Source organism: Borostomias antarcticus (assembly GCF_949987555.1).
Source record: "Borostomias antarcticus genome assembly, chromosome: 4".
In the NCBI taxonomy this organism is placed as follows: domain Eukaryota; kingdom Metazoa; phylum Chordata; class Actinopteri; order Stomiiformes; family Stomiidae; genus Borostomias; species Borostomias antarcticus.
In genome coordinates this window covers 20267135-20283974 of record NC_140237.1, presented here as the reverse complement: position 1 = coordinate 20283974, position 16840 = coordinate 20267135, and the positions used below count along the sequence as shown (strand labels likewise).

The following is a 16840-nucleotide window of genomic DNA, read 5'->3' as shown; positions in this document are numbered from 1 at the left end:
ATGATGTCAAAACCCTCACAATTGCCGTCCGGCGTCACAACCCTTGCCCTATTGTTCAAATACCTGGTCTCTATCGCCTGAAGTAAATTGGAGGAAACACCATAGGCTTTAATAATTTTCCTCATGACTCCACTGTGTATTGAGTCAAATACCTTTCTGAAATCAACAAAACAGCACCGCTGTCATGTTGTTTTTCTTTACCTCCTCGATGATCCTCCTGAGGGCCAAGATTTGAGTTACTGTGGACCTCCCCTCTCGAAAGCCATTCTGGTTCTCTCTCAAGTGTGGGTCGATGGCGCTCCGCAGCCTGTTAAGTATCATGTGGATGAACATCTTTGCAATTATACAGGTCAGGCTGATGCCGCGGTAGTTGTCCGGCTTTGAGAGATCCACAGATTTAGCTACTGGGATGATTTTGAGATAGACCATACATCAGGCTATTGTTATTTTTCAGGGCAAGGTTGCATATATCCAAGATGATGTAATCAAGGTCGCAATTCTTAAAGACCTCTGGGGGAATGCCGTCTGGCCCAGCAGTCTTTCCCTGCTTCGGAGTGGATTTCACCCTGGTGAGCTTTCACAGCTGTAAAGGGGCCAGGTAGGACTACAGGTATCTCCTCTTCTGCTTCTTCCACTGTCAGGTGGGTGCCCAGGAGGTTCCTGAAGTGAGTGAACCAAGTGTTTACGCTCTCCGTGTTGCCTGCGACTTGGCCTTCCTTTGCCCTTTTTCGTCCACTCATCTCTTTAATGACCTTCCAGGCTACCGTATCTTTGCTCCCCTCGGGCTGCCTCCACTCTGCGCACCTTTTCCCTCAGCTCCTGCTCTCTGATCTCATCATAGGTATCGAAGACCTGTTGTTTTGCCTTATTCATTGACAACAGGCTCCCAATAGTCTTCTCTTGGCCAAGACGTCAGCGATTCTTCTGAACTCTTTCCCGTGCAGCTACAACCTCCTGATGCCTGGACCTTGGGGAAGCTCTGGTCCTCTCCACCACTGGCACACGCTCCCTGGTTGCCTCCACATGTGCTGCTACAAACTGATTGTACGTTGCATTAGGACCTTCCTCCAAGTCCAGCAGCTGGAAGTGATTCCTCACCTTCACTGTGTATCTGGCCTGGAGGTCCTGTCTTACTGTGAAAGAGGTGTGAAAAAGGATAGGATAAAGAAAGTGAAATCATATAAAAGTTGTGCAAGTCAAGTGTCGGATGTTCAGTTTTGGAGTGCTAGCAGATGGGTGACACGTGTTAGCAGATTGTGTGAAGTGAACATGTTAGGGTTTTGGACTGGGGCTGTTATAATTCTTTACGGAACACAAACACACTTCACAGCCCTATTATAAATTATATCCCCATGACTTATATTTCATCCTTGCAAAATATTCCCCTGCACAAATGTTTTATCAACCTAATTATTCTGTTACATGAAGCCCAATTCATTGGAATCTGTTTCTTGCAAAATGTCAAAGTTGAGGTGGAAATTACATGCTTGGCATTAACAAATGTGCATTTTGCCTCCCTGCTCCAGACTCCAGGCGAATAATGAATTTGGAACAGATGTTGCATTCGATTAATGCCGGGCTCTTAGCCAAGAAGATCACGGGCTGTCTCCAGCCCATATTATAACATTTTTACAACGTTTTAATCAGGAACACTTTTTCATACTTCCTGTTTTTTCTCTTCGTTCCTGTTCGCCTGGTCAGATCCGCCTCTCTGCTGTGAGCGACATGCCAGGCGGCGTGCGGCAGCCTGCCCCGACGCGGTCACACAGAATACTGTCACACTGCACACCTACACTTCCTTCATCAGAACCAGAACCAGCCCCACCTTCCAGACCATCATGTTTCTCAATGCGTGTTTTAATATGAAGACACAGGGAGAGACATAGGTAGGCAGACAGATGGACAGATAATGTACACAGACAGACAGACAGCACTCACTCCTGTGAAAGCATCAGTATGCATGCATTCTGTGGATAGAGAGGGTGGGTGGTGTTTGCTGTCATTGTGAACTTACACCAGCTCTTACTGAGTTGTATAAATAGTGAAGAGGCTCACTGAGCCCGTCTTAATGAGCTGTCTGAGAGGCAGTCCCTTAGTCGCCTCGGTCCGGGATAAGATGGGGGATTATAGATCTGCTATTGTTTCCCATTCAATTAAGCACTGAGAGAGACATCTGCAGGGCTCTCTCTGTAGACCTAATTGCCACCTATCTGTGACAGAGGAATCAAGGGAGCATGTTGTGTTGCGTGGCTAATGGCGGCGGCGCCACAGAGCTCTCCGTCATTGCCGTTTAATTCGCTACCCCCCCCCCCCCCCCCCCTCCCCGGACACGCCGGCATCAGAACCGCAGCCACTGCTACTGGCGCTACCTACACTGCAGACCATGCGCTTCACTTTGGGCCCCGTCCACCCTAGTGGGGCCCCACAAATCCGTTTCCCGTTTGGGGATCCAGGACCCTTAAACCGGCCCTGGATAAATGCGCGTTTCTCAATCACATCTGTTTCAGGGTGGTAAAGTGGAAATGATGTTTGAACACATAATACCCCTCCAACAACCCGACTGAGATAGCTTGAAGACGTGCTGGTCCAAGAACGTAGAGAGTACTGCAACTTACACTGCATTTAAGGGCGCATTCACGCGGCAGATTTTGCAAGCTATACAAATTAATTTGGATTTGATTTGAAGCTGCTAAAAACGCAAGATGCCTCGCTCCGAGCCCGCTGCTCCATAGACAACAATGAAAAGCAATGCGCAATCGCGTTGACAAAACTTGCCGTATGAACGCACCCTTAAGCGGGTGTACTGTACATTGTCTGTTGGTGCAAATGTTTTGATGGAGAAGTTCATTTGGAGCTTCAGGAGCTGGTGAAACATTGAGCATTAACAAAGAGTCAATCAATATGAGAATCTAGTTAGTACAGTCTCATGCCTGGGATTGATTTATTGGATGGCATCTAAGCTAGAGGTGGAAGAGCTAAAGAACGATTGTTTCTTGGTACTGTATGCTTCAATCCTTTTTTTTTTCTTCTTTGTGAGTAAGATTTAGCCTTCTGCTTTACAAGAGAGATATTGAAGGTGGCAGTAGATTGCCTGCATTCGGGTACTTCTGGTATGTGTTTGTCCTCTTAAATAGCTGTCTAGAGCTGTGAGCCTTGTACGTCTATTCTCAGCCAGTGAGAAAGCCCATTAGGCTGTTTGGGTTGGAGCCCAACTAACACTTTTCTGCTGATTCACCACAAAACGAGATCCCTCCCCGCTCTCCTGCCCTGTCAATGACCCCGGAATGTGCAATCTGTGCCAGTACACACATTCTCCTTATCCCTACAGCCACCTTGTCCCCTTCTCAGAGTGTGTTTGTGTGTGTGTGTGTGTGTGTGTGTGTGTGTGTGTGTGTGTGTGTGTGCAGACACTTTCACTGTCCTCTCAACTGATGATTTAGCTAGGCGGTCAAATTGGCATATGGAGCATGGATCTTTGGATTTTTTGTAGACGCTCCAGAAGTTGTATTTACAACCGCCACCTCCTTGGCCGTTACTCTAGCGTTCTTGTCTTCCTGTCTCTCTTTTTGTCGTCTCTATAAACCTGTCAGAAGTGCGGCTACCGTAGATGTCTTTCTGAGTTAGCGTTTGGGCGATGACGCCGGTAGCACGCATGGTAATGTTTGCTAAGTCGGAAGCCAAATAAATGGGTGTGAGGGAGCTTTGTGGCATAAATTGAGTAATGCAGTCTGAGGCTGCGGAGTGCGTGCAAAGGTAATGATCTGTGGCGCGGTTTGTCATTAAGCCAATAAATGTGCCTGTTACTGGTCATTAACCCTAATGCCAAAGTTGTGTGAAGTGGCAAAGCTTGTTGAGTCTGTATATATATATATATATAAACAGCGCAATGCTGGTTGTCTGTGATGAGATGAAGGACCCAGTGCTACCCGATCACTCTCTCTCTCTCTCTCTCTCTCCAGTTTCATAATTGCCTTTGAAATTACCTCTGGGCAGCTTTATTATTTCAGGATGCAGATAAGAAATGACATTTTCAATGCATGAAACGGGTGGAAATGGATCTCTAGCCTTGGACTTCAGTAGTCATTGTTCTGAATAACCTGCCACACAGAGGTTTGTGTGTGTGTGTGTGTGTGTGTGTGTGTGTGTGTGTGGGGGTTAGTTGGATGCGTGGAGGATAGTCTGTGGGAGAAGGTAAGTAGCTACCTGTGTCATTAGAGAGAGTGGACTGAGAAAGTGTTGGTGTGAGAGAGACAGAGTACAGGTCTTCCTCGGTACGGCGCGGCCCCCCGGTGACGTCATTCCCCGTCAAGGTTCCATATCCTAATGGACGAGCCACCAGGTGGTCTCCTCATCTGTGGGGGGAGGGGGGGGGGGCTGTGGGTGGGGAGAGGGAGGGAAGGAGAAGGATCGTAGGCTCGGCGGTGCGAATCCCAGCATCTCCTGTCCACATGTCGAAGTGTCCTTGGGCAAGACACTGAACCCCAGATTGCTCCCAATGAGCAAACTGGCACCTTGCATAGCAGCTGCCGCCATTGGTGTGCGGATATGTGTGTGAATGGGTGAATGAGAGGCCATTGTAAATAGCTAGGGATAAAAGCGCTATATAAGTGCGGTCCATTTACCCTTTACCAGGTGCCTGCACATGCTCAGTACACAGCACGGCATGTTCAGTACACAATGAACAATTCGTCCAATGCATCAGTCACTGGTTAGATGAGAACCAGAACTCCATAAATCTTGCCACACAGTCTTTAATCACCTCCTAATGAAGGAGTTACTAGTGAGCTGGTAGATATGGGAATAAGAACAGAACAAAACAACGAGAGGGGATAAGAGGACAGCACATCTAGTGGGAGCCTTGCAATAAATGCCCCCCCCCAGGCTGTCTCTAAGGTTTTTATGCTGGAGAGGAGACAGAGCTTTTTTCAGCAGAAAGAGGGACAGGAGGCAGAGGAGTGGAAACGGGTCCGTCAGTGAGTTTCCGCCGTCTGTCTTTTTCCTCCCCCTCCCGTTTTGCGGGGAGTGCACACCGTCGGCAGGCAGCCGAAACCGCCGCCGCGCAGCCTCGCGCGCGTCAACCAATGTCAGAGCTCCTCCCTGCTCCGGAGCTTAACCAACCCCGACCATTGGCAAAATAAGAAAAAAACAATTAGCATAGTCTCTCTGTCATGCTCACGGAGTCTGTCAGCCCCAAAAACAAACAGTGGTGCCTGACAGAGAGTTGGCAACTGCACACCCCACGTGAAAGCAGAGCTAGATATGAAAGCTTTTTTTTTTTTTTCAGGCAGCTCCCCTAAACACTCTGCCACGTCTGCCAGGTAGACAAGGCCTGTGTCTGGGGGAATATAGATGACGCTGCAGAATCCCATTAATTGGGATTGGCGGACAATATGCCTAATTTTATGGCAGCGAGTCGTCGGGAAAGAGAGCAATGCTGCCATTCAGTATCACTCTTATTCATAATAATAATAACAACAATAATAATAAATAACATTTATATAGCGCCTTTCAGGAGACCCAAGGACGCTTTACATAGTCACAGAAAGACAAGAACAGACCAGAACAAAACAACGCTGAGACTGACTAACTAGGTAACTAAACTAACTGGCTGACTAGTTAACTAGCAAACAAACAGACTAAATAACTAACTGGCTGACTAATCACCTAACTAACTAACTAACTAGAGGCCAAAGGCCTTGGTGAACAGGTTTTGAGGGACGGTTTGAAGGTGTCCAGGGTTGGGGCGTTACATATCTCTGTGGGGAGATAGTCATGTGGCCTATGCCACAGAGAAAGCTCAACAGTTTCTTTTTTACGGATTCCCTGTGTGTGTGTGTGTGTGTGTGTGTGTGTGTGTGTGTGTGCGTGCGTGTGTGTGTGTGTGTGTGTGTGTGTGTGAGCGTGCGTGCGTATGTGTGTGTGTGTACGTACATGTGTGCGTTTATTTGTGTGTGTGTGTGTGTGTGTGTGTGTGTGTGTCCAAGTATGTGCGAATGTGACAAACCATGAATGCTGTTCGTGCACTGCCCTGCAACGGCACACATTCTACTCAGCTCTCGCTTGTCATGCCCAGCAATCTGACTACAGATCACTGACTGGCAATTTGCAGTAGGAGTTGCTTTCAATGCAGATGTTGGATGCCTTTCTCTGCCAGATTAGAAACTGAGTGGGACATTTCCTATTCACGGCCAGGATGCCTTTTACCATTGCAATTAACACCTTCTTTGTGAGAACGAAAGCTAATTTATTGCAATCTCGCCAATGCACACTGCTTTTGCACTGTCGTCATTACTGGCTAGTGCTAATCTCTCTCTCTCTCTCTCTCTCTCTCTGTCTCCTGTTTCTTCTTTCACTCTTCCTCTCCTCTGTCTGTCTTTCTCTTTCCCTAACTCACACTCACTCCCTCTCTCTATCTGTATTTCTCTACATGCCTCCCTCTCTCTCTCTCTCTCTCTCTCCCGCCCTCTCCCACCTACTGTAAGACTGAGCACCACAGTGCGAGTGCGAGCATGGGAAGCTCATTTGTCTCACAAAGCCACATGCGGAGCGGGTCCCATCTGGCCGCCCTCAAGGGAGACTGACGTCTCACCTCCGGCCACCGCCGTCTCACACCAAATGCAGCACATCACAACCTGCTGGCTCTCTCGGCCTCCACTGGCAAGCCAGGCCAGGCCAGGCCAGGCCCAGACAGATTACTTCCTGTGTATATGCTGAGCCAGGTCCCCTGAGCCTGCCTCAACGGAACACCTCTCTGGGAACTCTCAATGGGCCGCTGATCTACACAGCTAGCGTACTCTGAGTAGATCGAGTGGGTCTCCACTGTGGATGTACTCTATGTACTGAGTGGTGCGGGAGCTAGTTAGAGCTGCTGTCCACTGCCTAGAGAAATGTGCAACTAAAGTTGCCGTGGCTTTTTTTTTTTTTCTTCACCCCACACCCAGGCCAATTACAGTGTGGTTCTCGTGTGGTCTCTCCTTCAAACGATTCATTAAGGATTAAAACGAGTGAGCCAGAGGAGGAGATTGACAGGGCTGATTGCAGAGATGACCTTGAGACCAGCCAATTAAGAGGCCACATATTCAATTTGCTCTGTCCATGGGGTCTACAGCATGGGTAAAGTAGTGGGAAGGAGCTGTTGAGACAGTATTCTATGTTTTCCCCTCTATTTTCCCAGGCATAGTTCATTATGTGTGTCCCATATGAAACTTCAGTGTGCAAATTAAAAAATAATCTCTGTGAATAGTGAGAGGTTCTTTTGGGAAGACTTTTTACTGTCCAACCCCTCTTTGGCTTTCCCTGATATATGAAAGATAGCCCACATATTGCAGAATGGCTTTGTCAGCTGCTTGAGCCATATTTTGCCAGAACTTGTGCATTTACAGTCCTGTAGACTATAGGCTTGTGTTTTATTGCCTACTGTACAGTTTCATGTAGGCTGTGAGTGATGCGGAAAACCAAGTAAAAATACACTTTTTATTCCATTTCCAAGTCTTTACTGTTGATTCAATAGACTAACCTACCGTCCCTAGGAACAAAGAGAAGTAGCCTACATTTTAGTTGAATTGTCTGGCAATAAATTACATTATACTGAAATACCTTCTTTTTGTAGGCTGAGCCTACTCCACCTCAAGCTTAACCTTTTCCATCTCAATATTTTCATCTCAATCTCTAGTGCTAAACTCCTCTTGTATAGAGACATCACATTGTCTACTCCTGAAACGAATAAAATATTTTTTAGCCTACTGTACACTTGCTTTATTTAAGTGTCACCTGCAAGGATCACTGCTTGCAGCTGAAAAAAAAAGATATATACAGTAGGCATAGGTTACAATTTCTTTGCACGCCATAAGAATATAGGCTACATATAGCTCAATTAGTGATCTAGCCTACTCGTGTTCATGAGGATGTTGATAAAACGTAGCCTACGCATTCACACAATATGCAATATTTTTCCAGCTTTCCTTCCTGCCTTTGGCAGCAGTGGCTGTGTTGCGCCTGGATTACATTGTTCATATATCTATAATATTGCTTGTGTAAAATGCAGTGGACGGATACAGCTTGGTTATGCAGCTTGCCGTCCACGCTGTTTGCCTTCTCCATGGCCATATCCAAATACCCATACAAAGTTTGCTATTGGTAGTTTTGTGCAAATACCTCCCCTATTACGGTGAACGCGTTCATAGCTACAGTAGATTGGACCAGCTGGTTAAATGTAATGAGTTGATAGCCACTGTTGTGGTACGGTTCATCCGTGACTGCGGTTGTTTGGTTTACTCGAGCGAACTGGCGAAAAGTTATCCTGGATATGTTGAACTAGCTTCGTACTACAGGGCCAAGACGTTGTGTGTGAGTCTCCTGACTCGCATGTTCCCAGACTACTATCAGCCTCTAGAAGGGTGCTAAAAACTGCCCCCCAAAGTCGTTATGGTAATGAGATGGACTACACAGAATAGCAGACCTAGAGAAGGAGAGGACGGAAGAGGAAGACACACACATAAATCATTTTTCACATTGCACATACAGTACTTATTGTAAAGATATTGATAGCCTTCGTCAGCTTCAGTGAATCAGAAGATTATATAGCAGCCTGATCTCATGCATCATATTCATTCCTGGAACGCTCCCTGTAGGGACTCTGAATGTTGTTCAGAATAAGAGTGGTGTTTCGAACAGGATTTAATAGTGTTCTGAACTGTTTTGAGCTGAAAGGAAACAGCCTGTTTGTTACAGTCCTCTTCCTCCCCCTCAACACAACACTGGTGAGAATGGAGATGAATTTGAGCTGAAGGCATTACTTTGTGCTCTGCCTCTCTTTACGTTCCGTTCCCATTAGTGGGCTAATACCTTCTTTTTTAATTAGAAAGCAACCTCTTGGCACATTGTAATACTCTCAGCGCCTGATCGAAAGGTCTTGACAACAAGAACCCATCATAAGTTGGAGGGATCTTCTCCTTCGTCGTGCGGGTTAGGTGATATGTCCTCTCCCCCCCAGGCTCGGGGCTGAGGGGCTATCCTTTTTCAACCCCGAGCCTGGGTGAGGTGTCACCCGGGCTATATACAGGTATCTGGGCACACCTCCAGGAGCCATGTCACCATTTCGTTATCCAGAATCGTCAGGCCATGCATTCCGTTGGTTGTCCGGTATATTGGACAGTCCTGGATGACGTGGTCTGCGGCTTGTTCCTCGGCGCGACACTCGCACGGCACACAGGATACCAAGCCCCATCTGTGCATCGATGAGCGGAAGTGTCCGACACCGGTCCGGAGGCGATAAAGCCTCACCCACGCCGGTCTGGGTAAGTCCATCCCGGGAAGGGAAGGACCGGCGGCCGGGATGAAATCAATCTGGAGGTGTTTGCCTCCCACTCCGCACGCCAGGTGTGGTCCGCCCATCCAGCCTCGCTGATGTTAAGATCTCTGCATGGCTGCAGGAGATCCCGTGTGGCAGGCACAAAAGGGTGTCCCGACTTGAGATGTCGGGGAGGCTCTGCTGTTGCAGTGAGCCTGTCGTGGAGCAGGTGGTTAAGCTCCACGGCCCGGCAGGTGAGACATGCTGTGGTTCCTGTGCGGCGTAGGCCAGCAGGCTGGATGCCTGCAAGGATGGGAAGGTTGTCCACAGGAGTGGGACGCAGGCATCCTGTCACGATGTGCAAGGCTTTGTTGATAGGCGGGTCGATGAGGCGGGTGTGAACACTGCGACACCAGACCGGTGCGCAATCTGGTCGAGTAGACCAGGTCTAGGGCTGCTGTATGCAATGTTTTTGCGCCGGCGCCCCAGCCTGATCGGACCAGTCACCTCATCAACGCCACACAAGCTGTTAACTTCTTGCACAGTGACTCGAGGTGTTGGCGGAACGTGAGCAACCTGTCCAATGTCATGCCGAGGTAGGTTGGTTCGGCGTTGCATGGCAGGGGTGTTCCATCGATGTGCACTCGTAGCTCATGTTTGGTTTCCTTGTTGTTAAGGTGGAAGGCCGCGGACACAGTCTTTGCCTCGCTGAGCTTCAATCTCCATTTCCGGAGGTATGCCGCTAGTGTCTGCATGTCCTGGCTCAAGGTCTCCTCCATGGCCTGCCAGTCTCCAGCTGAGTACACCAGCGCAGGCATACTTCCTGACTGTGGTCGGCAGGTTGTAGGTGTAGATGTTATGAAGGAGGGGGGCCAGGACAGATCCCTGGGGGACGCCGTTCTTAAGGTGTTGCAACCGGCTTCACTGTCCGCTACCGGTGGGGAGGATGAAGCTGCAGTTTTGATCATACTGGCTATGATCATACTGGCCATGTGCCAGTTTGGCAGCAGGCGGAGCAGCTTGCAGGTGAGGCTGCGGTGCCATACGGTGTCGTAGGCAGCCGTCAGGTCTATAAAGACGGATCCGGCCTTCTTTTTAGCCGAAAAGCTGTCCTCGATGGCTTCAGTCATCAAAGTGACTTGATCTACGGTCGATCTCCCGCGTCAGAACCCGGCCTGCTCCTGTGGGAGCAGCGGGTCGATGATTGGTTCGACGCGGGAGTAGATGAGACACTCGAGTATCTTGATGGGGATACATAACAGAGAGATTGGGTGGTAACTATTGGGCTTTTCAGGCTTGTTCGGTTTAGGGATCGCAACAACTAGGACTCTCAGATTTTGGCGATCTTGAGTTGGCGCAAGCAGGAAGAGAGGAACACTCTTAACCAGGACTTCAAGGCAGGCGCAGCATGGAGTATAAGCTCCAGGCAGATAGAATCAGGCTTTCCGGGGCTTTACATGCTGGAGGGCAGCAGCGAACTCCTCCAGTGTGAATTCACCGGAGATGTTACCGCCGCTAGGAGTTGTGGCCTTCCAGAGGTCAGACACTTATTTTGCCACGAGACGTGATGATTTTCAGTCTTTGTCCCACTTTTCACAAATTGTGATGCGATTTTGTTTGCAGAGATGGGGTAGTGATGGGGGCAGTGTCTAGACCTACCAGTGAGGTTGTTAAGGATGCTCCATGCCTTGCGGCTGGAGTGTGAGAAGTGGATTGAGTTAATGGCCTCTTTCCAGCACTCTTGTCTCCTTCGGCTGAGTCTAGACAGCAGGGCTGAGGCAAGTCTGTCTGACTCAGCTCCTGGGGGGGCCCGGAGGAAGGCACAGTAGATACTCTCACACAATCCGTACACAGTTTGTAGCTATTGCGACGTCCGCGTGGGATGGATTTTTTGGCCGCTTTCACCAGTATGCCCCAGAGTTACCGGTACGCCTTGTCCACGTTGTTGGTGTTAGGTGATGGAAGGCACCTTGTGGATCTATGGGTAAGGAGACGGTAGCGTTTACAGTTGGCCTTTCGGAAGTTCCAACGCTTCACCGGCTCGCTCAGGACGAGGTCCACGAGTTTAGGCATGGTTATCAGCGATTGTCGATGTAGGGACCGCGGGAACCTTCCTAGCATGCGTTTATCAGGGAGCCGGTTATTAACGCTGACGCTCGCAAATGCTAATTCAGGATTCGTCCCAGTTTTCCTGAGACCTGAGCTGAGCTGGCTGCACCCTTGGGATTGTACAACAGGGCCAGGCTGTTGTTAGCTGCCCAAGCAGCCAGGTTTTCTCCGTCAGATGTATTGGTACTAAACCCCCACTCCTCATGCTGGCAATTGAAGTTGCTAGCATAGACGCAGGGGTGGGGGAAGACTTGGGGAGATCATTAGGCAGCTCAACTCTGTACCTGCCTCTCCTCATCTGAACCCCCCAAGTTGCCTCTGGTAATCATACCTGTGCAGGTCGACGCCGTTTTAGAGTTACCGTGCGCTGAATCAGAAAAGACCGACTTCAATTGTCAGCACAGTGGAAGCCCATCACGCGCATCCTGGGTGGTGTCATTAGGCTTGTGTCCCTGATCCACCAAGTGAGGGTTCTGGAAATGATATCAAGGGTCAAGGCTAGAGTGAAAGGCAGAGAGAGAGAGAGAGAGAGAGAGAGAGAGAGAGAGAGAGAGAGACACACACACACAGAGAGAGAGAGAGAGAGAGAGAGAGACACAGAGAGAGAGAGAGAGGGAGAGAGAAGGGAGAGGGAGAGAGAAAGATAAAGGGTGTGAGAGAGAGAGAGAGAGAGAGAGAGAGAGAGAGAGAGACCAATTCCTGGCAGTAATAGTCAGAAAATGATTTTTCTTAAAATGACCAGCCTTTTGATCTCTGAGGGAATAGGGCAGCCAAGCTGATCAGCTTTCAAATGTACTTTGAGTACGTATTCTTTGGGTATTGAGAAAAAAAAGAAAAAAAAAGTAATTTGCACTAAAAGTGTGTTCTATTCATCCGTGTGGCTTTGTCGTCGAGATTGTGTGCCGATCTTTTGAAGGATGAAGGAATAATTTTATGTCTGTTGTAGCCTGAGCCTGAGCCCATGCTGCACCTGTGGATGGCACACTCAGACAGATTTACCCAATTAAATCGAATGGACTTAAAAGTGATGGGGACACTGGGACAGGGCTGCTCAGACCTAGCATGGGCCCGCCTTTCACCAGGGCCAGATGCGGGCTACTGGAGAGGAGCGCATACACACTCACACACTCATGGACGCACACACACACACACACGTCATTTCTGTCCACATCTATAGGGCCAGTGGGGTCAAGAAGAGTGGGTTTGGCTGGCTGGGTTTTGCCTGTAGAGTTATGTGGTTTAATGATGTGCTGAGGGGCCTACGGTGGTCTAGTAGTTATGCCATTAGACATGGCTGGGGTCCACGCGTACACACACACACACACACACATATATGCACACACACACACGCACACACATGAAGCACACACACACACACACACACGGCCCACGCACACACACGCTCACACACTCACACACACACACACACTGGAGTATAGCTCCACCAACCCTCACAAACCAACCCCTACAGACTGCTGGGGGTTGTACATCTTCTTCTTTGGTTGCGTTCTTAGGAACATTTTTCTATCTTCTTCTTTAATGTCTCTCTATCTATGCGTCTGTGTTCTCTTTTCCTCTGGAGATGTCCGCTCCCCTACGCTCTCTCTCGCTCTCCTTCACTCTCTTTCTTAATCCGTCCCTGTTCACAACGAGCTGTATTTTAATCGATGCCTTTTCTTTCCGGGCAAAATCAAACACAATGCTGCAAGCTGAGTTGTTTTTTTTTTTTGAATTATGTGTTCCTTTTGTGTCAAAGCGCTTCCACAAGACCAAACTGTCAGACTGACTACACAATGACAGCAATAGTCTTAGCGGGAGTTCAGGGGGAGACTTGGTGGGGGGCCTGTTAAAACTGGAAGCATTATGCTAGTCGTCTATTTACTCCCACTCTTAGTGCATGTTCCATGCTGTGTCGGTTCAATGTTCTTTTTACTTAGATAACCTATATGGACAAAAGTATTGGGCCACCTACACATTACATCTACAGGAGCTTTTACGACACCCCATTCTAAATTTATAGGCATTAATTTGGAGTTGTTCCCCCTTTGCAGCTGTAACAGCTTCCACTCTTTTGGGAAGGCTTTCTACAAGATTGTGGAGTGTGTCTGTGGGAATTTTTTCGGGACTTTAATTCTGACAGTTTCCGATTGAAAAAGTCTTAATTTTACCTGGAGTGTCTGGAGCTCTGATGTCGCTGTAAACGGGCTCTATATCATTCACACAAAATATTATTAGTCTAGTCTCTGCATGTTACTTATCAAGTGCTCCCCCAAAAATCGAAATGCACATATATGGTTCTTCGTCTATAGGCTTCAATGGTAAACCCCAATCTTTCGACATACCCTCTGAAATCTGCTCAAGTACCCCTAAGGGAACGCATAGCCATGGTTGGGAACCACTGCTTTATACAGCTGCTGCATGTAGTTTCAGCCTCAAACGATACTGAATATAATGTTCTGTTCATTTGGATTGACCACCATGCCAACTGCTATCCCCCCACTACAGTAATAACCAGAGAGCCATTACGGGATAGGTATGATGTCATGATTTGCATCAATAATGAAACCAGGCCAGGTCCAGCCTGGCTTATGTGCGTGCCTTGAACCCCGATCTCCTGGGTGGGCGTCCAATGCTTTCACTGCTACTCTACTTGTGCAGTGGAGATTGGCAGAGTGGTTTTGGTGTCCTTCTTCCAGTCCCTAGTGTAGGTTGGGGTTAGAATAAGGGTTGGGGTTGGGAAAGGATCTGACCTATAAGGCAAGGGGTGAAGGTCGGAGTGAAAGGATGAACATGTGGAGGTTTGGGGTATAGTCCCATAAAATCATCCCCACCGGGGCCTTGAACCCCTATCTCCCGCGTGGGACTCCATTGCTTTCACCGCCACTCTACTTGTGCAGTGGAGATCAGTGGGTTGATTTTGGTGTTTTTCTTTATTTTAGTGTGCCGGGACTACTGCCTCTTGTGGTGCCAACAGAGAAATGCAGGTCAACATTCAACGGAGGGAGGGAGTGATAACCGGACAAACGCTATCCTGGCTTACAACCACACACAAAATATTGAGTACAAATTAGCCTGCATAGCACAGCACAGTTTTATCATTGCTTTTTGCATTCGCAGTGCTCCCGCGAATGGAGCTGAGTGCCAATAGTTTCGAAGAGGAATGTTTTCCTCTTGTTGATAGGCCCTACAGTAGGCTCTTCAATCTGTAATGACTGAGCAACCCCCAAGTCTTCCACTTCTGCGTCTACTGCTGTCCCTACCATACCAAAAAAGTACAATGAACTTCCACATGAATAAGAGATAATTAACTAACTCTTGGGGAACTTGGGGGCCCATATTTTGATCAGATCGCAGCAGAAATTACCATAATTTTGACTCTTGAAATGAATCAGGTAACCATACAAGTATTACACTATGTACATAAGCAATGCCTCAGTGATTATCATCTCCTCAGGGAAATTATGAAGTCATGCTTAAGGGATTACAGTATCATACTCCCAAAGCATGCAGGGTATTCTGAGTATTAAAAACGTTGCTCTATTTTGCTCCAGCAACTTCCGGGCCCCTTTGGCTGAATTATTTTAATGATGATTGATGATTGAAACAGCTGACTCATGTGGGAATAACAAGATTTCTCTCAGGTCCTTCTCTCTCTCTCTCTCTCTCTCTCTCTCTGTCGCAGATGAAATATTTATCCAGGTTTTATGATGCGATGATGCCGGTTCTCCGTCTGAAGTGACGCACCCTGTATTTATCTTTCTTCCCAGAGAGAGAAGGGCGTGGGGGGGGGGGGGGTCCTTCAGCCTTTCCCTCCTCCCTTGGAAGGGTTATGGCTGATCCTGTTTCTTAGAATAAATTAGATTAAGTTTGTTGTTCTTCTCCCCTCTCTCTCTCTCTCTCTCTCTCTCTCTCTCTCTCTCAGGGTGATGACGTCCTGACAGTCATCAAAATGAAGGCTCAGTGGCCAGCCTGGCAACCGTTGAATGTGTGAGTAGTCCAACAGCAGCCTTCCCCACCCTCCCGCTGTTCTCTCTGTTACTTCTACTCCGGGAGTCTCAGGCTGATATTTTGATGAACCTGGTTTTGTCGGTTAATTTTTTTTTCTCTGCTGATTCTTGTAGCTTGGGGTACCTCTTCAAAATACAGGAGGGTGCCCAGTGATATCCCTTGAGTATTTTCAGATCTGACTTTCTGAACCTCTTTATGCCCCAAATCCCAGAAAATTTGTAATTTACGAGATTGCATGCAAAATACTCAAATCAAATCCATCAAATTTGCGTTCTCTAATGTTTATTCATAAAGGGAGTCATGTACAAGGCCATGCCAGCAAAACACACTTTTGATGTAAAAAAGTGATAAAAGTGCATATCCGAAGAAGAGGTCAGCTTCCTCCTACACCTGCTCTGTTGGAGATATGGGGGCAGATCACCCGGGTGAAGATGCTGGGACCGCAGGGACAGCACACTGGCCGAACAGGCTGCTGGATGGAGAACTAGTTCCTTGTGCACAAAGAACAGGCAGGCTCCTTGGCACAATGTATAGACCCCACTGTGCTGGCTGCCTACAGATGAAAAGCCCAGCGCCTCACCTGGCTTTTCACAGTGTCAGTCAGGGCAGGCAGTATCTTAAAATTACACACAATTACTGGTGAATACACGGAATAACTACTCTGCTGCCTGGCTGAATGCCCCTACTGTATCCAGTTAGAGAGAGGGGTGAACATATAAAATCTACCCACGTTTTCTCACTTTTCTATATCAGTTATTAGGCAGCTATTAGGCTGATTGCTGGAATACTGCTTTTACAGAAATCTGAAATGAGACTACTCTATCTGTTTTAAATCAATGAATCAAATGATTTACTAAACAAAAAGTCCAGTTGTTAAAGGATTGAAACTTTTTATAAGAACAAAATAGCCTGTTCAATGGGTGTCAGGGTGGCGACACAGTCAAATTATTTTTTTATTCCATTTTTCCCTGTTAATATGTAATGTAAAAACAACAGATGTCTATGTCAAAGCATTAGATAGTTTAGGGTATACAGTGTCTGTGGCGTCGGCAAAGCATTGGCCTAGCCTAGGCCTGCTCGGAGCAATGAATGCCTCACAGCAATGGAATGCAATATCAGGGGCTTTCACAGAGTAAAACGGGGAGAATAAGATATCTATAGGCTATTTAAACAAATAAACAATTAATAAGCACACATGTTTGCATCACACTATAAACAACTAATAGGCTAGTTAATATAAGTAAAACGGAGTAAAATGGAGTAATAATTATTTAGATTTGTTTTGACTCTGGAAGTCTATTTCCTATGTCTGTCCATGAGAACAACATAGTCTGTTCCGACCCAGTACCCCAAAACATGTTCTAAAGTATAGGGACATTACAGTCAGCCATTTACATTAGGCATTTAGCAGACGTCTTTATCCAAAGTGACTAA

General features: G+C 47.5%; 1 protein-coding gene across 1 annotated transcript in view; it reads left to right on the top strand.

Moving 5' to 3' along the window:
- Nucleotides 1-16840, top strand: part of spon1a (spondin 1a) — a gene marked incomplete at both ends in the record, with an annotated part of 78539 nt that overhangs the window by 40199 nt on the left and 21500 nt on the right. Inside the window, one exon of the mRNA XM_084436564.1 lies at nucleotides 15321-15385. Within this exon, the coding sequence (XP_084292690.1) occupies nucleotides 15321-15385 (65 nt within the window). The remainder of the gene's footprint in view (nucleotides 1-15320; nucleotides 15386-16840) is intronic.